Here is a 21,975-nt window from a genome sequence, read left to right on the forward strand (position 1 = left end):
AAAACAAGGTCTGTGAGAAGATTTTACCTTGTTAACTCTTCTTCATCCTGAAAAAATGTATTTCTACTTCATAGAACTTTATGTGAGGAAAAAAGACTCTGATCCCTGTTCCCTCAAAGAGGTTTTAGGGTAACACCTGGGATCCTGCTACTACCAGGAGAACTCAACTCTCTGTACTCAGTGTAGTCACAATGTCCTTCCTGGATCAGAGCATGCAAGGAGAGCATGGAAAAGCATGGGAATGCTGAGAGCCAACAGTACATTCATATTTATTGAGTAACGTCCACAATACTGGAGCTGTTTGTACATTTGTAAAGTAATGCTGATCTGCTGATTCTCAAACAGATGAAGGTCACTGTAAAGCAACATTGGCACAGGTGGGGTGAGGGGCCAGAGGTGACAGAGCTGTCCCCTCCTCTCCCATCGATGACAGGGAGTGCAGACAAATACCTGGGTAAACACCAGCGAGTTGCTCACAGTGAAACACCTCCGGGGTGTCATTTACATCCAGCTTTGGCCCTTGCACCAAGGGAAGGATACAAAGTATCCCAACCCCTCAGTAATCCACTGCAGGCTGTCAGTCAGACTCACTGTCCACTTAATTCTGTCTGGGAGAAGTGATGAGATCTGGACAACCAGGAGAGTTTAGCACAAACTAGAGTATGAACTGTACACTTTAAATAAAAATAAGGATATTTCAGAAGCACTTGAAATAGTGATTAACCAAAAAATACTGGGCTCTGTGATTATGATTAGTAATAAATATAAATTACTTAATGTTTCTATATATACCAATTTAAGTAGACTAACGCCACTTGATAAAGTCTGATCCTGAAGTGTAAAGCAGCACAGTCTGCATGAATTTCAACATGAATATTTGCACACAGCCCATTCAGGTCCATAATTAAGCTAATGCAAGGAAAGGAAAATATGCTCCCTTTGATGGAGAGTTTGAAACCACTCCTGAAGCCATTCCACACCTCGGAGATGAGTTGCTCCAGCCACCTGTCGGGCAGCCAATCCAAGTCCTTGGGAAGCAGCGCTCCGGCCGCAGCGGCGAGTCCCGGCCAGGCCGTGTCAGAAGAAGGTGGTGTCCGCCGAGAAGGCCCCCGCCAGCCGGAAATCCTCGCGGGTCAGCACGCTGTACATGCGCTGCGGCAGCGCCTTGGAGTAGGGGGCGGGCCGGGGCACCGAGGTGCGCAGGATCACCTCCCGGCCCGTGGGCGGGGGGAACTCCGACTGCACCCCCTGCCTGCGCTCCTCCGGCGAGCCCGAGCGCCGCAGCTCCTCCTCCAGCGGCGGCACGGCGGGGACCTGCGACAGAGCACAGGGACAGGGCAGGCTGCTGCCTAACACTGGGATTCAGAAAGCTGCTCTCAGAGGAAGATTGGAAATAGGGAACACAGCTAGAGGCTTTATGTGTACACAGAGCAATGCGCTAATGGGATGCTAGGAAATAAAGCAAACGTAACCAGATGGAAGAACCCTCGTGTGGATGGTGAAGCTGTGCCCAGCTGAAGTTCTGATGTGGCAGTGTGAAGCAAGGGTTGTGACTGGAGGAAATGGTCCCTCCTCAGAGAGGGTGCTCTCCTCAGCTCCCTGCAGCTACAGGAGGCCAAGGCAGCCTCCACTTCAAAGTCATCAGTGCCACTACTGCAGTCCTGACTGTCACCTGCCTTTCAGAGTCCAACACTACTGCAGGATGGGCTTTTCATGGCCAGAGAGCCTTGCTGAAATCCCTCTGCAGCACAATCCCCACAGCTGTTCATTGTCTGAGAACCAGGCAGCAGCAACACTGACACCTGGATACTGGAAGAAGGGCTGGCATGCCCAATCAACATTCCCTAATTACATATTCCTATGAGTACATGCACCCCCACCAACACCCTAAGAGGGTCCTTCCTAATTAAAGCATGTACAACTCCACACTGGCACCATCCCTGAGGTGTGGCAGAAGCCACTGGCTGCCCCTTGTGGTCCCTTGCTGCTGCCCCTCAGCTCCCAGCCCTCTCCCAGGAGCAGGGGGTCTGGCCCTGCTTGGCTCTGCAGGCTGTGCCACCGATCCCACCAGGGACATGTGCCACGAGTTCCCACAAGAACAGCTCAAGGAAACCAACAAAGACGATCTTCCCTGAGCTACACTTCACACAGCTACCCTGCTTTCCCAAATATCTATGTCCAGAAAGTTCCACAGCTTCAGGAAGCACTAGTGTTGGGAATGCAGCATCCAGCTAATTGTTCACCACCACTTCCCCCCACAGCATCAACAAACAAACAGTGGCGGCAACAAAGAATATAAAGGCATGGCCACATATTTCAGCATCAGAAAACACCAATACTCACTTGAATAAAGGTTTTTTGTTTGGTTTGGTTTTTTTGAGAGGGTTTTTTTAGGTTTTTTTTTTTAACATTTCTCTTTCTTTTCACTATGCATTATTAGGCTCTGAAAATAAAGTGTGAATGCAGAAAAACCATTCTGGAAACACAAAGTTACTTTTATGCTCAACATGTGAACACCAGTATAAACTAAATCTGGCTGCTGCACTATATCCACCAGAAGGGTTCAGCTCTATGCAGAGAAGATGAGAGGGAAAGGAGGGACAAAGTTGGTTACCTCATCAGAAGATTCAGTCAGCTTGGAAAGGGATGAGAAAAGAACCAGTGATGAAAGACAGAAACAAAGGCAAGTCAGAGGTGACTTACAAGAGGTTAGGAGGAGACTGCAGGTTTAAGAGACATCATGCACTCCAAGAACATGCACTGGCTATCAGAATTTTCCTGAGAAAACTCAAGAACAGAACACATTATACACAGCTCAGAGAGGAGTCCAGGTTCAAAAAGTAATGAACAGGGAACTCATTTCACTTCTATTTACCAAACAGCTCCCTACTGAAATAACTCGTGGCAGATTTAAGAAACCTTAATTAACAGTGACCAGCTACTGGTGGTAAATACCTGTAACCCTGTTTTAGTTAATGGTGTTTCAGAACAAAACCCTAGAAATTTGTGCACATCTACTTGGTCAGATTTGAAAACCCACTGTCTCTCTTAAAAGAGGTAAGTGCATATATGTGCATCACTTACAGGGCACAGTCTTGGGCTTTAAAGGGTAAGGGTGGCTGGTTAGCAGGTTCAGGTTTGCAAACACAATTTCCCTAGAGACTGGAAGAATAAAAGAAGTGTCCTGATTTTCATTCCTCAGAATAACCATGGTCTGTTTTCAGAATGGTCCTTTTTATACTGAGTTGCAAAATACAGATTATCACAAAAGCATCGATCCCTTTAAAGTGTTTAACACCCAATCACAACATTTTTCCAGCAATTATTTTCAAATGGGATTTCATGCTGGTACCTTGTTATTATCACTGCAGCTACATTTGAGTTAGAAAATCTGATGCTATAAACAGGTGTAATTCTGATAGAAACTGAAGGCTGACTGCAGTCCATGAGGTTTGGAAATCAATACTTTCAGACTAATTATTTCAAAGACTGCTTAAGAGAAAAAGGCAACATTAATATCAATATCAGCAAGTGAAGGGTCTCAAGAAAACAGATGCAACACCGGCAACAGGTAAACTGAATGCAGAAACTGAAAAAGAACTGAAAAAGAACTGAAACTTCCTAAGCATGCTCGCTTCCACAGAAAAAATCTCAAGTATTCCAAGCATAAGCCTCAGTTTAAGAAGTTACTCCTTCTAAAATATGTCTTATGACCTTTTTCTCTACATTCCTCTGTGAAAACAATCAATACCTGACCTTGCTGTGATAAGGCAAAAATTTGTCTTGCTTTAATAGCATTACTGATGATACTACTTGCAGTACATAAAGCATTACTGACACCTCTATCTACCCAGCTGGTTTCAACTGTTTAACATCCCAGCTCACTCACTCTTCTTTGGTCTTGCAAGGTTCTGTTACTGCCAAAATCATGTTGAACATCACAGAAAACACCTCAAGCACATATATGACAATACATGCAGATATGCAGACAAAATACACTGGCACCATATGGTAACTCATTGGCTCATTCTGGTTAAATCAGAAGTGCCTGCAGCACAACCCAGAGCTCTCTCTTACCCTCTGAGCATTCACAAACAGCTTGTGAATGATGCTGCCAGCAGGTCCTCTTCCTGCACCAACAACTGACACTTCTGGCTGCTCCAGGAGACTGTTTACAAATCTGATGGCACAAATGATTGAAAAGGAAAAATTAATGGTTAATGGTTACTCCTTGGCCAGATCAGTGTGCTGACCTAAACTAGTTGTTTCCTGTGCCAAGGCCTTCACCAAGCATCATTTGCTCAGAGTGAGAACTGGCAGATTCTCTTGCTTTTCTATTCTGAAAGTTTAAGGGAAAAAAATATCTCCTCTCAGTGACCTAAGAATGAAGCCCAGGCTCCTAAAGCAGATGTATAAAATCAAAAGGAAAGCTTCCATGGTGTTGGCCATGCAGGAGTATTCACAATGTGACAATTTTCTTTAGCACACAGACATTGCTTTTGGTCAGACACCACATCTCTGAACTCCCAACATGTACTGCACAAATGTCATCTCTCTCTCCCAGCACAGCAGCAAGAAGTTAACTTGAGTTTATAACATATTAGTCATCTTGAGCAGCAAGTAAATAACCTGATAGCAGGCAGTGATGCAAGGGAACATTCCTTGTCACTTTCCATTCAGAACTGCTCAGTGATGTTTCACATCAGCAAGGAGACAAGACTAAGAAAACAACAGTGGAAGAGGCTATTTCAATCCATAATATTTATAAAAAATACTAAATTTCAGCTAATTTTAGGTATGGTAACAGAGTTCATCAAATACACCTTTTATATACACAAACCAGTAGTTAGCCCCCAGTACTGTCAAGATAAAACCAAATTCTATTAAAAAAACCTGGATCAAATGTCTCCAAAGAAATGCTTAATTGGAGGAGCACTGAGGGTACCCACACACATCATCTCTAGACAGTCTAGTGACAGGGATACCCAAATATGATTCCTAAGTATTTCTTTATTGTCACCATTGTCCTAAGTACAAACAAGGGCATCAGAGGAAAACCAACACAGTGAAAAATAAGAATTCAAAAAAAAAAAAACCTCACCTTTGTAGATCTTCTTTCTCCTCTTCATTTTCACATTTCTCTACCCCAAATTTTGCTTTGAGAGACCTTGCCCTGGCAATGATGGCTTCCACACTCATAATCTGAGCAATGATTTCCTGCAAGATTTTAATAAAAGGGAAAATAAAAAACATGTACTTCTAATATTGCCATGAACAGTGCAAAAGTCAATCAGGTTTTCAGCCCCAGCCACTACAAAAGCCTTACTTCCAACTTCTTGTCCTCTGGACTGGGAAACCGTAGCACTTTGCTGGAATGGGATATTATTTGCTTAATAATCTTCTTGACTGAAGATATATCTTCTACTGCTTCTATTATAAGGAAAGAAACAAAGTTGTAATGATTGACTGCATCACTGTGACCCCTTAAATATATTAATAATTTATTAAACATTATTTACCTTCCTCCTTTACCTTGAGTACAGCTGCATGGATGATGCAAGGCAGGAGATGCCTTGCAAGGTCAGCTGGTTTCTGAACTGCAAGGTAATGAAGTACCTGCAACATTAGAAAATTTAATATTTTAGGGATCAAAACTACTTCCCAAAGAGAAGGTTACCTTGGAAAGATGAATTAGCAAGAACGGAACACCACTGTATGACTTAAGAGGCAGTTTTACATTAATCTGCCCAACAGGTTGGAATGAAACTAAAAATAACTGCATTAGGGAACTGAAATGTTCGTAATGCATATGCAAGTTATTTACTAATAATTCAAAGAAATACCTAAGTAACATTGCATGCTTTTAGGTACTTCAAACACCCTCCTGTACAGCAGCAGGAATTTCCAATCAACCCTAATCCATGCACTAAACAGTCCAGTAACTCCGAGGACACAATGCAAGGTCCTGTCAGTGTTTAAATGCTGCAGGGGGAGGAAGGAAGGGATGCAGGGAGCGTCACAGCCCAGACTGGCACCAGCCCCAGAGCTTTCACCTTCTCAGCCTCCCTGGTGTCATCAAAAAGCCTCTTCTGCCTCCGTGCTGGGACTGGCTTTGCTGTCTCCCAGGCCTCCACCCACATGTTGCTGGGAATCTTCATCCGGGCACTCAGCTCGCCCCTAATGACTTTATTCCCCTTCTCATCAATCACTTCCTCCTCGATGTAGTCCCGAGGTGAGTACCACCTCACAAAATCCTCCAGACAACAGCCAGGATTAGCTGCCTGCAGGGAAGAGAGGACAGAAAATTTGTTCCTGAAAAATCCTATAAAAACATGACAGCATGGGTAGGAGGGCAATATGGTTTAGTGGGTAGAGCACAGAATAAGAGACAAAACTAAGGAAATTCTTTTGTCCACAGCCAAAAAACTGTACAGTGAGACAGAGGGAATAAAGCATAAACCAAATCAATGGAAAGGGTAAAACCCACATCAGCAGCAACAACAAGAAAAAATCACCTTATAATCATCATCACCTACTATATGTACATTCATTTATCAGTTATTTCAGGCAAGCTCCAAATTATACCTAAGATTCTACCTGGCACCTGCCACATAAAATAGATGGGAATTTTCACTAAGCTTATCCCATTAAAGACTAAAGAACGAGTGGGCTGCCTACTTATGCTTTCAGCACTGACTTTCCATCTTTTAACACTCCAATGAAAAAATTCACCATTTCTTCTTTTAAAAAGGAACTTTAAAGAAATATCTACCCCAAACAAAAAAACCTTCATTTTCCATAGATGCAATATGACCACAGTTAACTACATCTATAGGTCCAGAACATAAAAGGAATCCCAGTTTTCTATTTGATGTACCTATGAAGAGTGTACTTGTGCTTTCAATTATAGTTCTCTATTTTTATGTTGAGATTTTAGATTACTTGCACCATATAAATAAAACTTGTACATATATTTAATATGCCACGAGTCCCTGTTAATAAAGTGATTACTGTTATATTATAAATAACTGTACAGCACATTATATCCTTTTACCATAAACACTGCAATAATTAAAAAGATATATATGGCTATTTCATTACAAAATCTCCAATCTTTTTTAGTGCTGAGCTCCTGTGATGACAGCAGTGGATGTGCTCTTAGCTCCCTCTGCAGAGCTCAGACAGGAAATGAAACCCAAAACCACAGTTAGTCCAGTCCCAACCTGATGAATATCTGTTTTAATTCACAACTGAGCAATTGTATGTTTGATGTGTTTTTTCCCTTCCCACAGACATTGTGTAAATTTACTGGGATGTTACAGGGTAACCTCGTAGATTTTGAAATGTGCCAAGAGTTTTCCCAATACGCTTTTATTTTCAACTTGAAACTAACTGGAAACTCTTTTGTGGACAAAAAAAATTAGAAACCTTCAGAACTGTCTAACACAGTCAAGAGGGACAGCTGAATTAAGAAGAAAGCAATCTAATTTCACCTTGAAGGACTCCATGTCGGAGAGCAGGCAGGCGCTCTGCATGCGTGCCCGCAGGTGAGCGCCCTCCGCCGATGTCCCCAGCTTGGCCAGCACCTCCGACTGCTCCTCCAGCAGGTCCTCAGTCATGGGGGCTGGCTCCTGGGACAGGGAAACACGCAGGGTTACTGACAGCCCCTCCTGGAGTCAGCCCGGGCCAAGGGAGGAGAAGCAGGAAGCTCCTTCTCACTCCAAGCTCATTCTGCTTCCTTTGTACTCAGAGGAAATTATCACAACTTTCTACTGCCTAAACAGTTCAGCCTCAAGTTGTGCATCTGAAGAGGACGCTAACAAAGAAAGTAAACAGAAAATAACCTGGGAATGAGGTACTAATATAAGGATATATTGCTAAAATGCCGAAATCCTGGCAATGTTTGACTAGTACAATTTTGCTGAGATGGATGAAAATCTACCCAAAGCAATGCAGAATCTTTGCTGTCAATACTGTCAACACATAATTAATTGAGAACACTTTGCCTGACTACTCTCTCTCTGCTCATATGTTTTACCCAAGCAAAGCAACACTAATTAGAAATAATTTCTCTCAGGAGAATGAAAACCACTGTATTCTTCATGCATGGCTGATTTCAAACTACTTTCTGTGACAGCACCGCTTCCTATTTCATCCCTGGTCACTCTGCAGGAAAGCCTGATGTCAGGTTGATGTCAGGTAACATTTCTAGTTGTTTGATGATAAACCTGCTGTAGAGAATGGCACCAAACCTAATGACTATGGCCTTTTAGATGAGAGCTGAGAAATTATGAAAAAACCAAATACATCAGCATAAGTGATCCAGTACTGTGCAAAGTCAGGCAGAAATCTCTGTGGTGCAAGGACTGTAGCAGTTCCTATTTTATAGGAAAGAAAGTTAAGGAGGGGATGGAAGAGTCCTCAAGAAGTGGAAATAAAAAGAACCCCAAATTTAAAGTACGCAAGGAAGTTTAACTCTTGTTTAAAAATATTGTTTGGAGTGAAATTTGGTACGGACACACACTCAAATAAAACAAAGTGTGAGATTAGCTTCATTCAGTTTTAAAGATTAAAAACAAGGTATTAGGTCAAAAACACTCCGCATTTTAACAACCTGCAAACTGTTTGCAGTTTCACAATCCCAGGTATGAGGCAGGTTCTGTGTGTTCTGCTGCACAGCTGGCTCAGCTCCTGCTCCCTCACCTGTGTTATGGGAACGTACAGAGGCTCTCCTGGATGCAGCAGCATCAGTTTTCCATGGGGGTGCAAACGACCTTCTGGTTTTAAGTTTACAGACTCTTTTGCTCCTTTCTTGCCATTTTCCTGTCCATTTCCTTTAAGATCTTCTGTGTCACTGAGACATTCAAAAAACTCCTCTTCACTGTCACTCCAGGATTCCCAAGACTTGCCAAATTCCTTTTCCTTGTCAGGGTTATCTCCAGAGTGGTCTCCTCCTTTGGCACCATCACCAGAAGCACCACCAGGTGAACGATCAGACATGCTCCCCCTTTTCCCTTCATCTCTTGCTTTCTTCCTTTCAATGCAACAATTTAGCATCTAATTTAACAAGTTAAAGGAACAAAAAAAAAATGGTTCAGCAATTATTTCCCTTATGGAAACAATCATACAGAAAAACCTGTAGAGCCACTGAAAAGGTCTTACAATTCTAAAAGATAACAATTCCACTGAACTTGTTGCTGAAACAAAATTTTTCTCAAGAAATGAATTCCACACCCAGAAAACACAAGCACAACTAAATCTACAAAAACTACATATTTAGCTAATCATTACTACAATTTTGACAGTTTCCTTAGGAGAAAAATCATTCTTAAATTTGGGATATTTACCTGAAGTTTCTGGTGCAGTAAACAACATCTCAGATCTGGAGAGCCATTAGCTAATCTAACAAAAGGTAGAAGTGTAACCATTATCAATTATAAACTTGCATCTTTCACACACATGTGGTCTTAAATCACATGAAATCTAGAAGAGGGACAAATTCCCATATTGAACCCACCCCCACCATTTCAACTACACAGCTCTTCTATTGTCTCAGCAGACAAGCCCAGAATTTAAATTACATGTATTTCCCAGAGGTCATTTCAGGAGCTCAGAGATCACTCACACTAGTGTGAAACACTGAATTCCTGGTCAGTTTTCCAATTGGAAGCTGAAAAGGTAACTGCTTTCAAACAGGAATTAAGCATCCTTGATTGTACTTTTAAAACTGCAATGATACAGTGGAGTCATTGCAATACATTTCAGCTTCTATTTTATCTGCTAGTGTAATCATTTCAAAGTTCAAATGTAGTACATTAAATTGTAATGTGCCAGTCTGTCACATTAACAAAAAACCCAAACCCCAACCAAAATACCACAACCCTAAAAGCAAGGTATGTTATTGCTCTACCTCATCTTGAGAGAGCCCCTGGTTTGGTCTGCCCCAAGCTCTGCTGCAGCAGACAGAACCTGGAAGGGCTGGAATACCTGAAAAGGCCATTGCACCAGCAGGACCATGGAACCCTTACAAGACAGGTGAAACTACACCACAGTAATTTTTTTTCCCCACCCTCATTCATACAGTGGAGTGAATGTCTAAGGTGAGCTTCCCCGGGCATCTGGAAGTTTTCAAGGGAGGGCACAGGTGCTGGTCCTTACTCCCTGCCCTTTCTTGCATTAAGGAAGTAGGGTAATAAAAACAGAGGTAGCATTTGCAATTTAAAAAAAACCCCAAAACTGTATGTTTCAAAGTCACAATGACCCCACTCAGCTCCTGGAACAAAGAACATTTTCTATGACCAAGGAAGAACAAGTCTCACCCTGGAATAAGGTAGTTGTTCTCCCATCTGTAACGCATTTCCAGCACAAACTCTTGCCAAAGATGTGCCACTCCTTTGACTCCTCCATGGTAGAAGTTTATCATACAAAGACATAAAGCTAATTTGTATGTCAGACTGTCAGATGGAGCAGACTTAAACTGGCTGAAGAGATTCTAGGGAAGAAATAAAAGAAAGCAAGAAATACAGAAACAATGGCATTGTTTTTCAAAACCATGTGAGCCCTTTCCCATTTGTAAGTGTAAGTGGCTAAGCAACATTTTAAGTTTAGAAGATACCAAAAAGGAAGAAAAAAGGAATTAGAAGGAAACAGAAGTCATCACTACTTCTACCCAGAGATTCCACAAAGGTAAATTCATCTTTCCAAAAGCTAAGTATTACAAGATGTAGGACAAACACAGCAAAGTCTATATAAACACACACTCAAAATTGCTTTCCCTCTTGTGTCACTTAACAAAACTTACATAATCTTCATTCTCTGGAGGAGGATTGTTTCCTGCTGAAGTGCTGGCTCTGTTTTCAAATACATCTGCAAGCTTGTCAGCAGCATCAGGAAATAAGAACTGGAAGAAAAAAAAAATTTAACCTTCCATCAGTATGGTTTTCCTTCCTTTTCCACCTTCTCCATAACGTTACTGCTGGCTTCATACCAGCAATCCCTATAATTAAAATTGTTATCAGAGTTCAGAGATCAGTTTTAGCCCACTTATAGTACACAGACTTGTTACAACTTGGCCTGTTCCAAGAAGCTGATAAATGTAATTCAAGCACGGGAACTGACAGCAGATATCTTTAAATCTGCCACAGGCTCTAAACCAAATGCATCAGTGTATGAAGTCCATGTGCAGGGACAGCTCACTCACCAGGAGAATGGTGTTGAGCACATCATTGTTCAGAGGAGACTCATCCACACCTCTGTGCTTGCGGATCTTCTTTTTGGCACTGTGAACCATATTTGTGACTGACAGTTTGGGGATTGGGACTGGTGCTGGCTCCGTGAGCTTCGACAGCGCGTGGGTGATATCAGCAACCTCTAGCAAATAAAAGACAAACAATTAGAACAAAATAAAATAAAACCCCAAACACTAGAACATGTCTCTTCAAGAGTTCACCTGTCTTAATCAGCCTATTTATCTTGTACTGATATTTAGCTCCTTGTGAACCAGAGCTACACCTCTGCTGCCAGGTTCCATGCCTGACATTCACTGTTCTTAGCAAATACAGGCAGCAGAAGGAGGTCACAAACGAGTCACAGAGTGTCCTTGATTTAATTCACCAAATAAAGTCTAGACTGGGCTAGCTGCAGGTAGTGCCTACTCTAGCAGCACTGCTATTGCAGAGTTACCAACAGAGTATGCCAAAAGCCTGCTGAAGACTCAGTATTTAAACCTTGTTTATACATCATACCAATAAACACGCTGCAGGTAACAAAGACTGTTCCAGCATATGCTAAAGCTTCAGATAAATGTTAAATCAATCCTGTATTAATCACTGGCCTCAGACAGCGTAAGCACAATTCTGTTATAGAGTCCTCAGGCAAACTTCTCAAATCAAAAGACTGGGTTTTTTCAGACCTGCTGCTGGTAAACTCTAGAGTGTTTCTTACAATTAACTGAATTAATATTGTTATAAAGAGAGCTGACAAATTTAAGTGAACAATTAGGAGCAGCCTGAAAAAGCCCATCTTGGCAAGCCCAGAGCTAAGAAGGGCTAAAGGAGCTGTATGTCAAGCACTATGAGTAATACACACCCTCCTCAGTCTAATACCTTTCTAAGCTCACTAACCAGCTCCTTCTTCAAAACGAATCAAGTATAACCAAGGAAAATACATTGATACAGGCCATATTTGGATGGAAGAACAGGTGATAAGCACCTGAAGCAGCAGGAAGGAAGGAAATTTTCACTATATACATCAAGAAAAGCCAAAGAGAGGGACAGAGACATCAAAAAGATGGCAGTATTTATATAGCTGGAATAAAGCCTGACTTGCTGGTCAGATAATTTGGGAAGTTTTAATTTTCTTCTTTCCTTAAAAGTCCTTAAAATGGAGAGGATGAGAGCAAAGCCTTTCAAACCAATTAAAGAGTCTTTAAACTGGCTGTTGGCATGTACTACAGAGTACAACAAAAAGGAGAAAGAAATGGAAAAAGCAAAAATACATAAAACTATACAGACAAATCTGATGTGTTCTATAACCAACTCTTGTACATTCTAGTCAAATTTTAAGCTTTTCTATTCTTGTAAAAAGAAAGAGCCACAACATTAACAGAGGCAATTGTCCCTCTTGGACTCTCGGAGCTAAACTTGTCTAGAATTCATGAGAAATTTCACCATGAAGCCCTGGCCAGAAAATTCCCAGGAGTACGTGTAAGAGTTATAAATACCAGTCAAGACATGGGTACAGGGAAAGTAACTAACACAAAACTATTAAATACAAGTAATACAGATCAACTGGATTTTAGTTTTACCTTTTCCTTCCTCATCAAATGCCGACCTTCCAAGTATCTCATCTGTTGACTCCTTCCGACGGCAAAGCTTGAAGAATTCAGTAAGGAAGTCACCTGGTAGAGGAACAAAGCCCCTGAACTCAGCCAAAAATCTCTGAGCAATGAGCCAACACTCTAATTTATGCCCCAAGGACAGTAATTTTTATCTTTTCTTCTGAAAAAACATCTGATAATTTGTTCTGAAGCACAAATATCTTGTGCACAAAATACACATAATTAAATTATCTGAAGTACAAAAACCACATAATTAAAGCTTAGATAAATGCACACCCAGGCATCTGTTGGCCACCTCTCCAGAGCACAGCTCTGCCTGCAGTTTAATCCACCCAAAACAAGATAAAACTTGGAAAGTTTTGAAGCCCTTTTCCCCACAAGCTTAAAGGCAAGGACAGAGAGAGTAGTACAGCTCTCCAGAAGTATTAATCCTCCCTGTCAGAAAGGCTGGTTGAACTAAGGAGATGGATACATGCAAAACACAATAAAATGGGAAGATTCTAAGAAATCTACATTTTCACAGAACACAGAGAAAATTCTTACTCTCTGGAATGTGGTGATATAAGAATAGCAATGAATTTCACTATACACAGAGACAAACTACAACAGTAGGTATTTGCAAAGCATGTTCTTGAAAAAGAAACCCAAAATACTGTTCCCTCAAAAAAATGAGGGAAGTGAGCAAACAGGCCATCAGGTAATCAACTCAACCCTAACTTCATAACTTGGTACTTCATAACTTCAAAGCTGCAAGAGAAGACAGGAAATTCTGATGTCTTACCCAATAGACACTGAGGGTTATCTGCTTTTCTAACTCTCACAGACCACTGGGGAGCTTGAAGTGGATCGAGGTCACTTGGGGAAAAAAAAAATTAAAAAAAGAAAAAGAAAAGAAAAAAGAAAAAAAGAAAATCAAATGCCACTATAAGTAATGGAAAGATGAGTATCAAATTCTCAATAAATGTCATGTCATAACCAGTGAGGTCACCACGTTACATAGGAGAACATGACAACTGAACAAGAGTCTCTATTCTCATGTGTGTGCATGACATGAACAATACTTCTTCCTCTTTGGCAGAAAACCTGGATGACAGTTTTTGGGAGAGGGATATCAAGCAGTGAATTGTTTTTACCTTTCATGCTCCCATCTTTTCCAAGAAATCTAACCCATTTTTTCCAAGAAATATGTGATATACAAAATTTTCAAGTCTAACATGAGAATATGCTCAAAACCAGGGGTTTGTGTTCTGTTGAGATTACAACACAATAATATTTTCCTCACAAAAATGCATTTCAAAATGTGTTTTCCCTAATTAGAGGTTCTATCAGCTGACATTAGCATTCCTCAAAATGGGTTCTTTTTCACATGTGAAGCCACACAGTGTTTGAGATGACACTAAAAAGCAGCAGTGAGCAAAAAAAGCACACTTCTTTGCAACTCAGACAAGATACTTACGAATAAACATCGTTGTCAACAATTATCCCTTCTGCAAGGTGAGGCCATGTTGTAGCTAAATGCAGCTCACTGAAACAAAACAAGATTTCAATCTTTCAGAGATAGCAGAAAGTTTTCCCTGCTCCACAGTTCATGTTTTGAAAGATGTTTGTGATAGTTCATATTTGATTCACTCTTTGTTCTCCAGAAAGTTTTCTCACTGCATATGTGAGAACAATTCCAACCCTTGAACAAAAGCACATAATTAAGGTTTATCTTGAGCAGTATTTCAAGATAATAATTTCAGAGATAAATGGGGTACTGCAGAAGTTTATCCTAAAAGCCATATGAGCTTAAACTCTGAATATCATCAGACAATTTTACAAATGGCCTTACTTGCTCTTAAACCACTACCCATCACAGATGTTTCTGATGCACTTGAATAATTAAGTAGTTGTTGGACATGCTAAGTGGTAGGTAGGCAAGGCTAAGATTTGAAATAACACCTTTATTAAGTCCTCCATTAAGGAAGTTACAAAACAGTTTTCTGAACTCTTCTCTTACCTAATAGGATCTTCACAGGCACCAAATGGTAACTTCCCAAATTCCAGGCCTCCAACTTCTCCCCCAACTAGAGCATCTATATCTAGAGAAAAACCAACACATTTTCCATGAAGAATTTGGGGAACATTTGAAGCAGCATATCACCTTCATTTCACTGCAAAGACTGTAACTTACAGGATAACCAGAGAAGAGCTGAGCAGCCAAGGTGACTGAGCTAGGAGAACACAATCCTTACAGTCAAAGTAATTGCTTCCAACAGAAACTGAAACAGGACATTCAAAGGGACAGATGCAATTCTTGTCATTCATGTTGAGGGAAGGTTATTCCCTTCATACAGGCAATGATGACAGCTATGAAGACAGCCCTAAAGCCCAATGCTGGCACAAGAACAGACACAAAAGTGCCATAAAAATGCTTGGGCAGGAAATCAGTTCCAAGCAGAGAAGGAAGACTCTGGAAGAGCAACTCCACAGAGTGAAAAAACAGCTACTTTTAAAAGTTGACAATTTTATCAAAAGAGGACTTAATCAAATAATCTTGGGGATTCCCTGTAGTCCCAGGGACTTAGAGATGCCTCCCAGCACCCTCAGGCACTTCCCATGTTATAGCCTTCAAATACATAAATCAAAACCAGACAGCCTCCACTGAACAAAAATTAAAGTGGGCAATAATAATGTATTGCAATGCCATTATAATAATGCTGCCATTATAATTGCATCTGATCTGCAATTTTAACTGCATCTGGCAAACTGTTTACCAACAAAAAAACAAGTGAGGGATTAGCACAGATGAAGTATCTGGATAACTTAATTACATAATTTCTTCTGCAGAGAAGATAAAAGACATTTAAATTATTTGGTTTTATTTGAGAAGAGCTAATTGAGTGATGGTATATAATCTTCCCAGTGAACATAAAACCACAACTGCATGTAGCAATAGCACTAAAACTGATCCATCTCCAGTTTCTGCAACACACTTTGACACCCTTAACCACAACACTGCTACTAAAGGCATGGAAGTTATTCAAACTGCTCCAATCAAGAAATATGATCAGAGTGATACAACTCATCCATGACAAACCTGAGATCCTGGCTTAGTGAATAACTACAGCAAGGCAGAGAGACTACAGAAAATAGATTTTGTCTGCAGAAACAATAAAAAGATAAAAATCTGTGGAATTCATTTCCCAAGTTCTTTAGGTAAGCTTGGTTAACCAAAGAGGAACTATCATTTAAAAGAGCACTGACTTTCTCTCTAATAAGCAGAACTCTCTTTAAACATACGTTCAACATACATTCCTTAGCTACAGAGAACACAATCAACCTCACTATACACTTCTTCAAAACACAGGATTTTGATTACTGTAGTTTTTTAAGCAAAGAAAAGCCAAACAATTAGATAACCAAGGCCACATGAGTTCTGTCTCTCCAAATGCACCCTAAATACCTCAAGCTTGTTATGTAAAACTGCTACCAAGTCAAGAGAAGAACTTGGGCATTTTAACTGTTCCATCACCTTGTACGTAAAGCATCACATCACTAATAAAATGGATGTTAAGGATGAACTAATATCTACCTTTTTCCTATGGGTTTGTTTACCTTTGAGAAGTTTATAATTTATTTTCTGCTACTACCTATATAAAAATAGGTCTGTTAAAACCAAATCCTTGATGCTCATGACAGCACCACCACCAAGAATCAAAGAGATAATTTTGAGACTACCAAATGAGTTACTACCTCTGTTTTTCCTAAACAGCATCACTATGGCATAAATTTATCAAGTACGCTCTATACACTTTAAATTTAAGACTGTATTATTTCTGCCCTTCACACAAGGCTACTATAACAAAAGACTTGGTCAGAAATTCCTCCTGCATTAAATTTAGTACTGTGTCAACAATAATAAAAATCCAAACCTTTACCTCAAGTGAGGTCCATATAGTATTTTCTGCTTTTCCCATAGTTGATACACTTAGATAGCTAAGTACCAAAAGAAAGTACTTTATGGAAGCAATTGACAAGAACTCCCAAGAAGTATTAGCATCTACTAGAATATGAATCTAAACATTTACCTAAGAAATTCAGGGCCGAATTCTTCACAGATTCAGTCACTCTTTTCATTCCACATAGATACCACTATTTTAGAAACACCATTGTTTCCAAAGGCACAGCCCTACCCTAAACATCTGTCCCAGCCATGAGCTACAACCTGAGAGCAGCTTTAAGGTGGCTTGCCCATCATACAGAGTGGGATTAGACTGAACCCTTTCCTGGCAAAGCAGAAAATGTTAAGAATTCTTTTGGCAAGATTCACAAATATTTACTTTAGCATTGACTGGTTGTCTGAAAACGAGTTATTCTGAGGACACAAGTCTCCTACCTGGTGGCTGCTGTGGCCAGAAGTACTGCTGCCAGTCCTGGAGCACAAAGGTAAGGCGAATAGCCATGCTAACTGGAGGCAGAGGTGTTAAAGGGCAGCCCTTCAAAATACCAGAGAACAAATCCAATGTAAAGAGCAAATCCTCCCAAACACTCTAGGGGTTGAACATAAATTATACACAGCATCAGTTTTACACTTACAATCTTGGTTTTGAAGATGTCCAGCAGCCCTGACAGGTGGGTGTACTGGCTGGGCACCTTGCGCAGATGAACCATCTCGAAGTCGGTGCGCACGCCCGGGCCCTGGCACTCCCCCACGTACATCCGGCGCCACTTGTGATGGATCTGCACGAACAGCGGCACCTGACTGCACAACAGAAATGCTGCACGTCATTCAAGTGTCCTGCTGCCTTGTAGGCTCTAGAACTAGCTGAATATTCTAGCATAATTTCAACATAATTTCATCCTTTAAAGTATATTTTCTCTTAGATAAACACACTTTGAAACACTTCCCAGGAGTCACAGAAAATCACTGTTAATGCCATTAAACAGAATGCCCAAAAAATTGCCATTCCATAATCACAGCCCACCTCATGACTTCACTTACCTCATTTACAGTCTATATAATTTTTGAGGAAGATTAGGAAGTTACTGTTACTACACATAGGGAAGGAATCCTCTTGCAAAAGTGATGTCTTATAAATTACATTTTATTCCTACAACTTCTAGTAGTTTTTAATGGCCCTAAAGGTTTTTAAACAATAATGAAAATAAACAAAACATTGAATCAATCTTTACATATGGGGATTTTTTCAACCCTTCTCTAACAATATTACAGTGCAAATAAACAAAAACCTCTGAACGTATTTTGCTAACAATTTAATACCTTTTCCTCAGCTGTATACTGGAGTTTTACCTGGACATGTAAAAAGGTTTATGCTTTCACCTACCAGCCAGTGTTGCCCAGTGCAATGGAAATGGAACTCAGCAAGAGGTTGCACTTGGATTCACTAACAACAGCATCGTTATTCGCAGCTGGAGCAATAACCACGAACTCACGTAAGCCGTACCTTGAGAGACAAAGAAAAAAAGCACAATTCTAGTCCTGGCAAGCCAGCTGAAACATGATTTTTAAAAAATATTGTGACCTGGAAAACTCAATTGTCACCAACAGATTGTGAAATCTGTTAATTTGCAAGTACCTCTTCATTTTTAGAGAGGTCAAGAACTGAGTGGGTATGGAGTGCAACAGATCCTGAACTCACAAGCCACCTCAGTCTAACAGCATTCCAACATTCCAATATGTTTGACTGGGAGGACTTCCAGGTCTAGCAGTCCTGAGGTTTTCCAGTTTATCTTCATAATGACTGAAACTGCTTACACATAAAACCAATCTCTCCAGAACAAATCCTATTATGTGCTCAGATTTGCATTACTAAGACCATAATTGTTGTTTGTAAAGGTGGTGCAGCTTTCCTTTTTACAAATGTACCTAAATATTAAATATATAAAAGCCTGCTTAATATATTAAATCAAGACAAGTATTTGGGGGGAGAAAACCCAAATTAAAGATAGGCCCACTATAGCAGGCTTTTTTTGCATTCCTTTCATGTGTCTAGTACAAAGAAACATTTTACTTAAGCTTTAACTTTTAATTGAAAAAACAAATATATAACTGATTGTGCCAGATTTTCCATCTGCTATGCTCATTTGCAGTAGAGATGAGAGGCACACATACCATCTCACCAGACAGTGGGCTCGAGGAGGAAAGTCATTGTTCATGCACAGCAAGTCCTGCATTGGCAGAGGAAGGGCATCTGTGACAAAAATTGATACATGATCAATGTATCATCACATCCATCCAGCTCACTTACAATTGCCTTGTGTTAGCACTGTGTGAATGCAAAGCAAACTAAAAGCAGAAATGTCAGATCACACGCATCAGACCTCAGAAAATCCCACACAGACACAAATCAGCACACTGTGGACTCCACATTCTGACACTGTCTTCTGGCATTATGCATACAACTATGGAAGGGAACTATCAGGTACCTTCTCCCAGCTCTTCTTTCCCATCTTTGTCACTGGGTTCTTGTACAAGATAATGATGGGTAACTGAGAATTTGAAGTCTGCAAATGAAATTTCATCTGATTTCTCTTCCCATGTTCCTGTGGTAAATATGCCCTGCGTATAAAAAAAGAAGATAGCATCTCATAGCAAATTTAGGTTAACTTTCATTAGTCTTTAAAAAGCTTTAAAATTAGTCTTTCAAATATTGCCTATGTGATCAATAATGCTGATTCACATTTTTCTACTGCCTAATGGCTCAGCAAGATTAAATTTCAATAAGCAATTCTCAAAGCTCTTCATTATAAAGGTAGCTGGCTGCTAAAATCCATGTTGCCGATAATCATGTCCATTCCAAAAATGAGATATCATCTTGCAGTCTTCAGAACTATATGGCAATAAAGATTTGCATCCTCACATATGCAGCTGTACATCTGAAGACAGACACCCTCAACTTTGCACAGACAGAAGTTTCCCACCTGGGACTTTATCTAACCTGTTCTGTACAAATATTACCTTGATATTTACCTTCACCAACAAATGATTATTTTTATCTACAACTTACAAAACTTGTGTAATAATAATTAATTTTTAAACAAAAATACAGCATGGGAATGTCTAAAAAAAAAATCAGCACCACTACTCCTACTGAAAGCAACTTGGACAATCCTTTGATCTTACAGGGTGTTAGGAAGAGAGCTCTGGTCTAGAAAAGAAGACATGTAGGAATACAGGGACAGCTAAGGTGCAGTTCATTAGATAACATAAGTTCTATTCCAAATACTCTGTACCTGACCAGAATGAAAAGCAGTGAGATTCCCCTGGAAACACAGCAGCCATTCCACACAAACCAGCTGAGTTTATCTGCATTACTATGCAGAAGAGCTCAGCAATTTCCTCTGCATTTCACAGGACTGAGAAAGCATCACAAAGGCTCTAATTAGACTCTGAAAAAATCTCTCCCATCTATGAAACACACTGAGTCACAAGCAGCACCGTGCAAACCTCAGCCATAAATACAAGAGGTGTGACAAAGGCACAAGGCAGGACAAAAAGATTCCTTGAGTATTTAGAGCAGCTTCAAGCATGTTTCCAGATTCAAACTTAGACTTTTAAAAAAATCTCTAAGCACTACAGGAAGATATATCTTTGCCAGGGAAAGAGCCTGTTTGGCAGATGACCCAGCAATGAATTTACAGTAATTGTTTGTCAAATTGACACTTCTACAAGTGAAATTCCCTAATAAAGTCATTATCTGCCACACCTAAAAAAATAACAATAGATTAAATATATGTGTGCATTATTGTATTACTAATTAGCAATTCAAATTCTACAGGAAAATTCAGAAGCAGTAACTGACCTTCTCTAGAGGTTTGCCTGAAGAAATCCCAATAAGTTTCCAGTCATTCAGTACTTCTTCTATTTTTGAAATAAATCTATTAGGAGGGAAAAAGGCATTAATATTTGCTGAACACTAGACCGGCACTGTGATTCAGCCACCTCAAAGCATGTAGTATGTTGTTCTGCTATGGAATTTCTTAGAAAAGCCCAAAGAACAAACAAACAAACACCACAAGTATCACAGTAAAGCCAGAAAAACTGCTTCCTTGTACACCAAACAGTCTTCCTGTGCTTAAATTTTACATGACAGTACTTTTAGCTATGAGCATCTTTTGACTGTTTTAAGAATCTCACCTTTTTCTTTTTCTGGTACTGCAGCACATAACACCTGCAGCAGTAACTCCTGCTTCATTGATAACAGACAGATAAGCATTTAAGACAAAATTATAACTAAATTCAGATTTAAAGCGCAGAACTTCAAATCTCTTGTCTCCTGACGTAAACGTTATCACTATTGGAAAAAGCATTTAAAAAATAATACATTCACAGTGCAAGAGCGTTCTTCGCCTTAAATTTCTTCGTACATTGTTCCACTAACTTTTAAAGGCTTCAGCTATGAGATGAACACAGATAAACAATCAGACAGCTACTTAGAAAACACATAAGCCTTCTCAATGTATATTCTAATCCCTTGCAAACAGGTATTAAACCGGACCTTTCACTAAGTTCAGAAACAGCTCGACTAGAGCCTCCTAACCCGCTCCTCGGCCGCGGCCTGAGCCTAACGCGGAACAGCCGGGAAAAGGCTCCGGGAAGGGTTCCGGGTGCTCCCGGCCGGGGGAGCGGCGGCGCCGCGGGGTCCGGCTGCCCCGGCAGCAGCGGCCGGGCCGCGCTCGGCGGAGCCCCCGGGCACCCGCGCCGAGTGAGGGGCGCGGCAGCACCTACCTCTCCCACTCGGAGGCGGTGGTGAAGTCCGTGATCTCGAACACCTCGGACTCGGGCTGCGGGGAGAGAGCGGGAGAGGCGGTGAGCGGAGAGAGCAGGGGGAGACGGAGGGAGAGTCGGGGACGAGGGAGCGAGCGGGAGGAACGGGACACACACTCACTTCGCTGTCCGCCGCCATCTTGCGCCGCTGCCGGCCCCCTCCCCCCAGCGGCGGAGGCTGCCGGGAAGGCGGCGGAGGGCGGTGCCTCCTCAAAGCCCGGAGCTCCCTCACTGCCTGGCGCTCCCGGGCTTCTTCGCAGCCCAGTTTCTCCTCACAGTCTCTTTCATCTGGGCCCTCTCGCTCGTCCCGGTGGGGCTCCCGCCCAGCCCGGCTCTTGCCTCCCCGGGCTCCCCGCGCCGTGTCTCT

The 21,975-nt window shown here is 41.0% G+C and overlaps 1 protein-coding gene across 3 annotated transcripts; it reads right to left on the reverse strand.

Moving 5' to 3' along the window:
* Positions 1 to 245: 245 nt before the first annotated feature.
* On the reverse strand, positions 246 to 21,763 carry RAB3GAP1 (RAB3 GTPase activating protein catalytic subunit 1). 3 transcript variants are annotated; one of them, XR_014616299.1, is made up of 25 exons: positions 21,730 to 21,763; positions 21,570 to 21,625; positions 20,644 to 20,719; positions 19,268 to 19,400; positions 18,954 to 19,032; positions 18,166 to 18,285; positions 17,417 to 17,582; positions 17,217 to 17,316; positions 14,838 to 14,919; positions 14,295 to 14,363; positions 13,620 to 13,693; positions 12,806 to 12,898; positions 11,201 to 11,370; positions 10,802 to 10,900; positions 10,320 to 10,492; positions 9,348 to 9,402; positions 8,704 to 9,057; positions 7,494 to 7,631; positions 6,054 to 6,281; positions 5,520 to 5,616; positions 5,327 to 5,430; positions 5,102 to 5,217; positions 4,078 to 4,180; positions 451 to 1,314; positions 246 to 355 (listed from the first exon to the last, which is right to left on the reverse strand). XR_014616299.1 is itself a non-coding variant. In XM_084209240.1 (24 exons), the coding sequence occupies exons 1-24, from the start codon at positions 21,745 to 21,747 to the stop codon at positions 1,078 to 1,080; spliced, it is 2,940 nt and encodes a 979-aa protein (XP_084065366.1). In that variant the 5' UTR covers positions 21,748 to 21,763; the 3' UTR covers positions 257 to 1,077. The 3 variants fall into 3 exon arrangements, 2 of the variants coding, with proteins under 2 accessions (XP_084065366.1, XP_084065367.1); XM_084209240.1 differs by having other exon boundaries at positions 257 to 1,314; XM_084209241.1 differs by lacking the exons at positions 18,954 to 19,032; positions 19,268 to 19,400; positions 20,644 to 20,719; positions 21,570 to 21,625; positions 21,730 to 21,763 and having other exon boundaries at positions 257 to 1,314; positions 17,417 to 17,578; positions 18,166 to 18,266.
* Positions 21,764 to 21,975: the final 212 nt, after the last annotated feature.

The sequence above is a fragment of the Fringilla coelebs genome (assembly GCF_963513975.1).
Source record: "Fringilla coelebs genome assembly, chromosome: 7".
In the NCBI taxonomy this organism is placed as follows: domain Eukaryota; kingdom Metazoa; phylum Chordata; class Aves; order Passeriformes; family Fringillidae; genus Fringilla; species Fringilla coelebs.

Bases quoted from the DNA above. Each gene is read 5' to 3' on its own strand.
- RAB3GAP1 (XM_084209240.1), bottom strand. The intron at 10,493-10,801 runs GTAAGTTTTGTT...TTTCTTCCCTAG, and splicing joins CTCCAGAGAATGAAGATTAT to AATCTCTTCAGCCAGTTTAA. The intron at 6,282-7,493 runs GTGAAATTAGAT...TCTTCCCTGCAG, and splicing joins CCGACATGGAGTCCTTCAAG to GCAGCTAATCCTGGCTGTTG.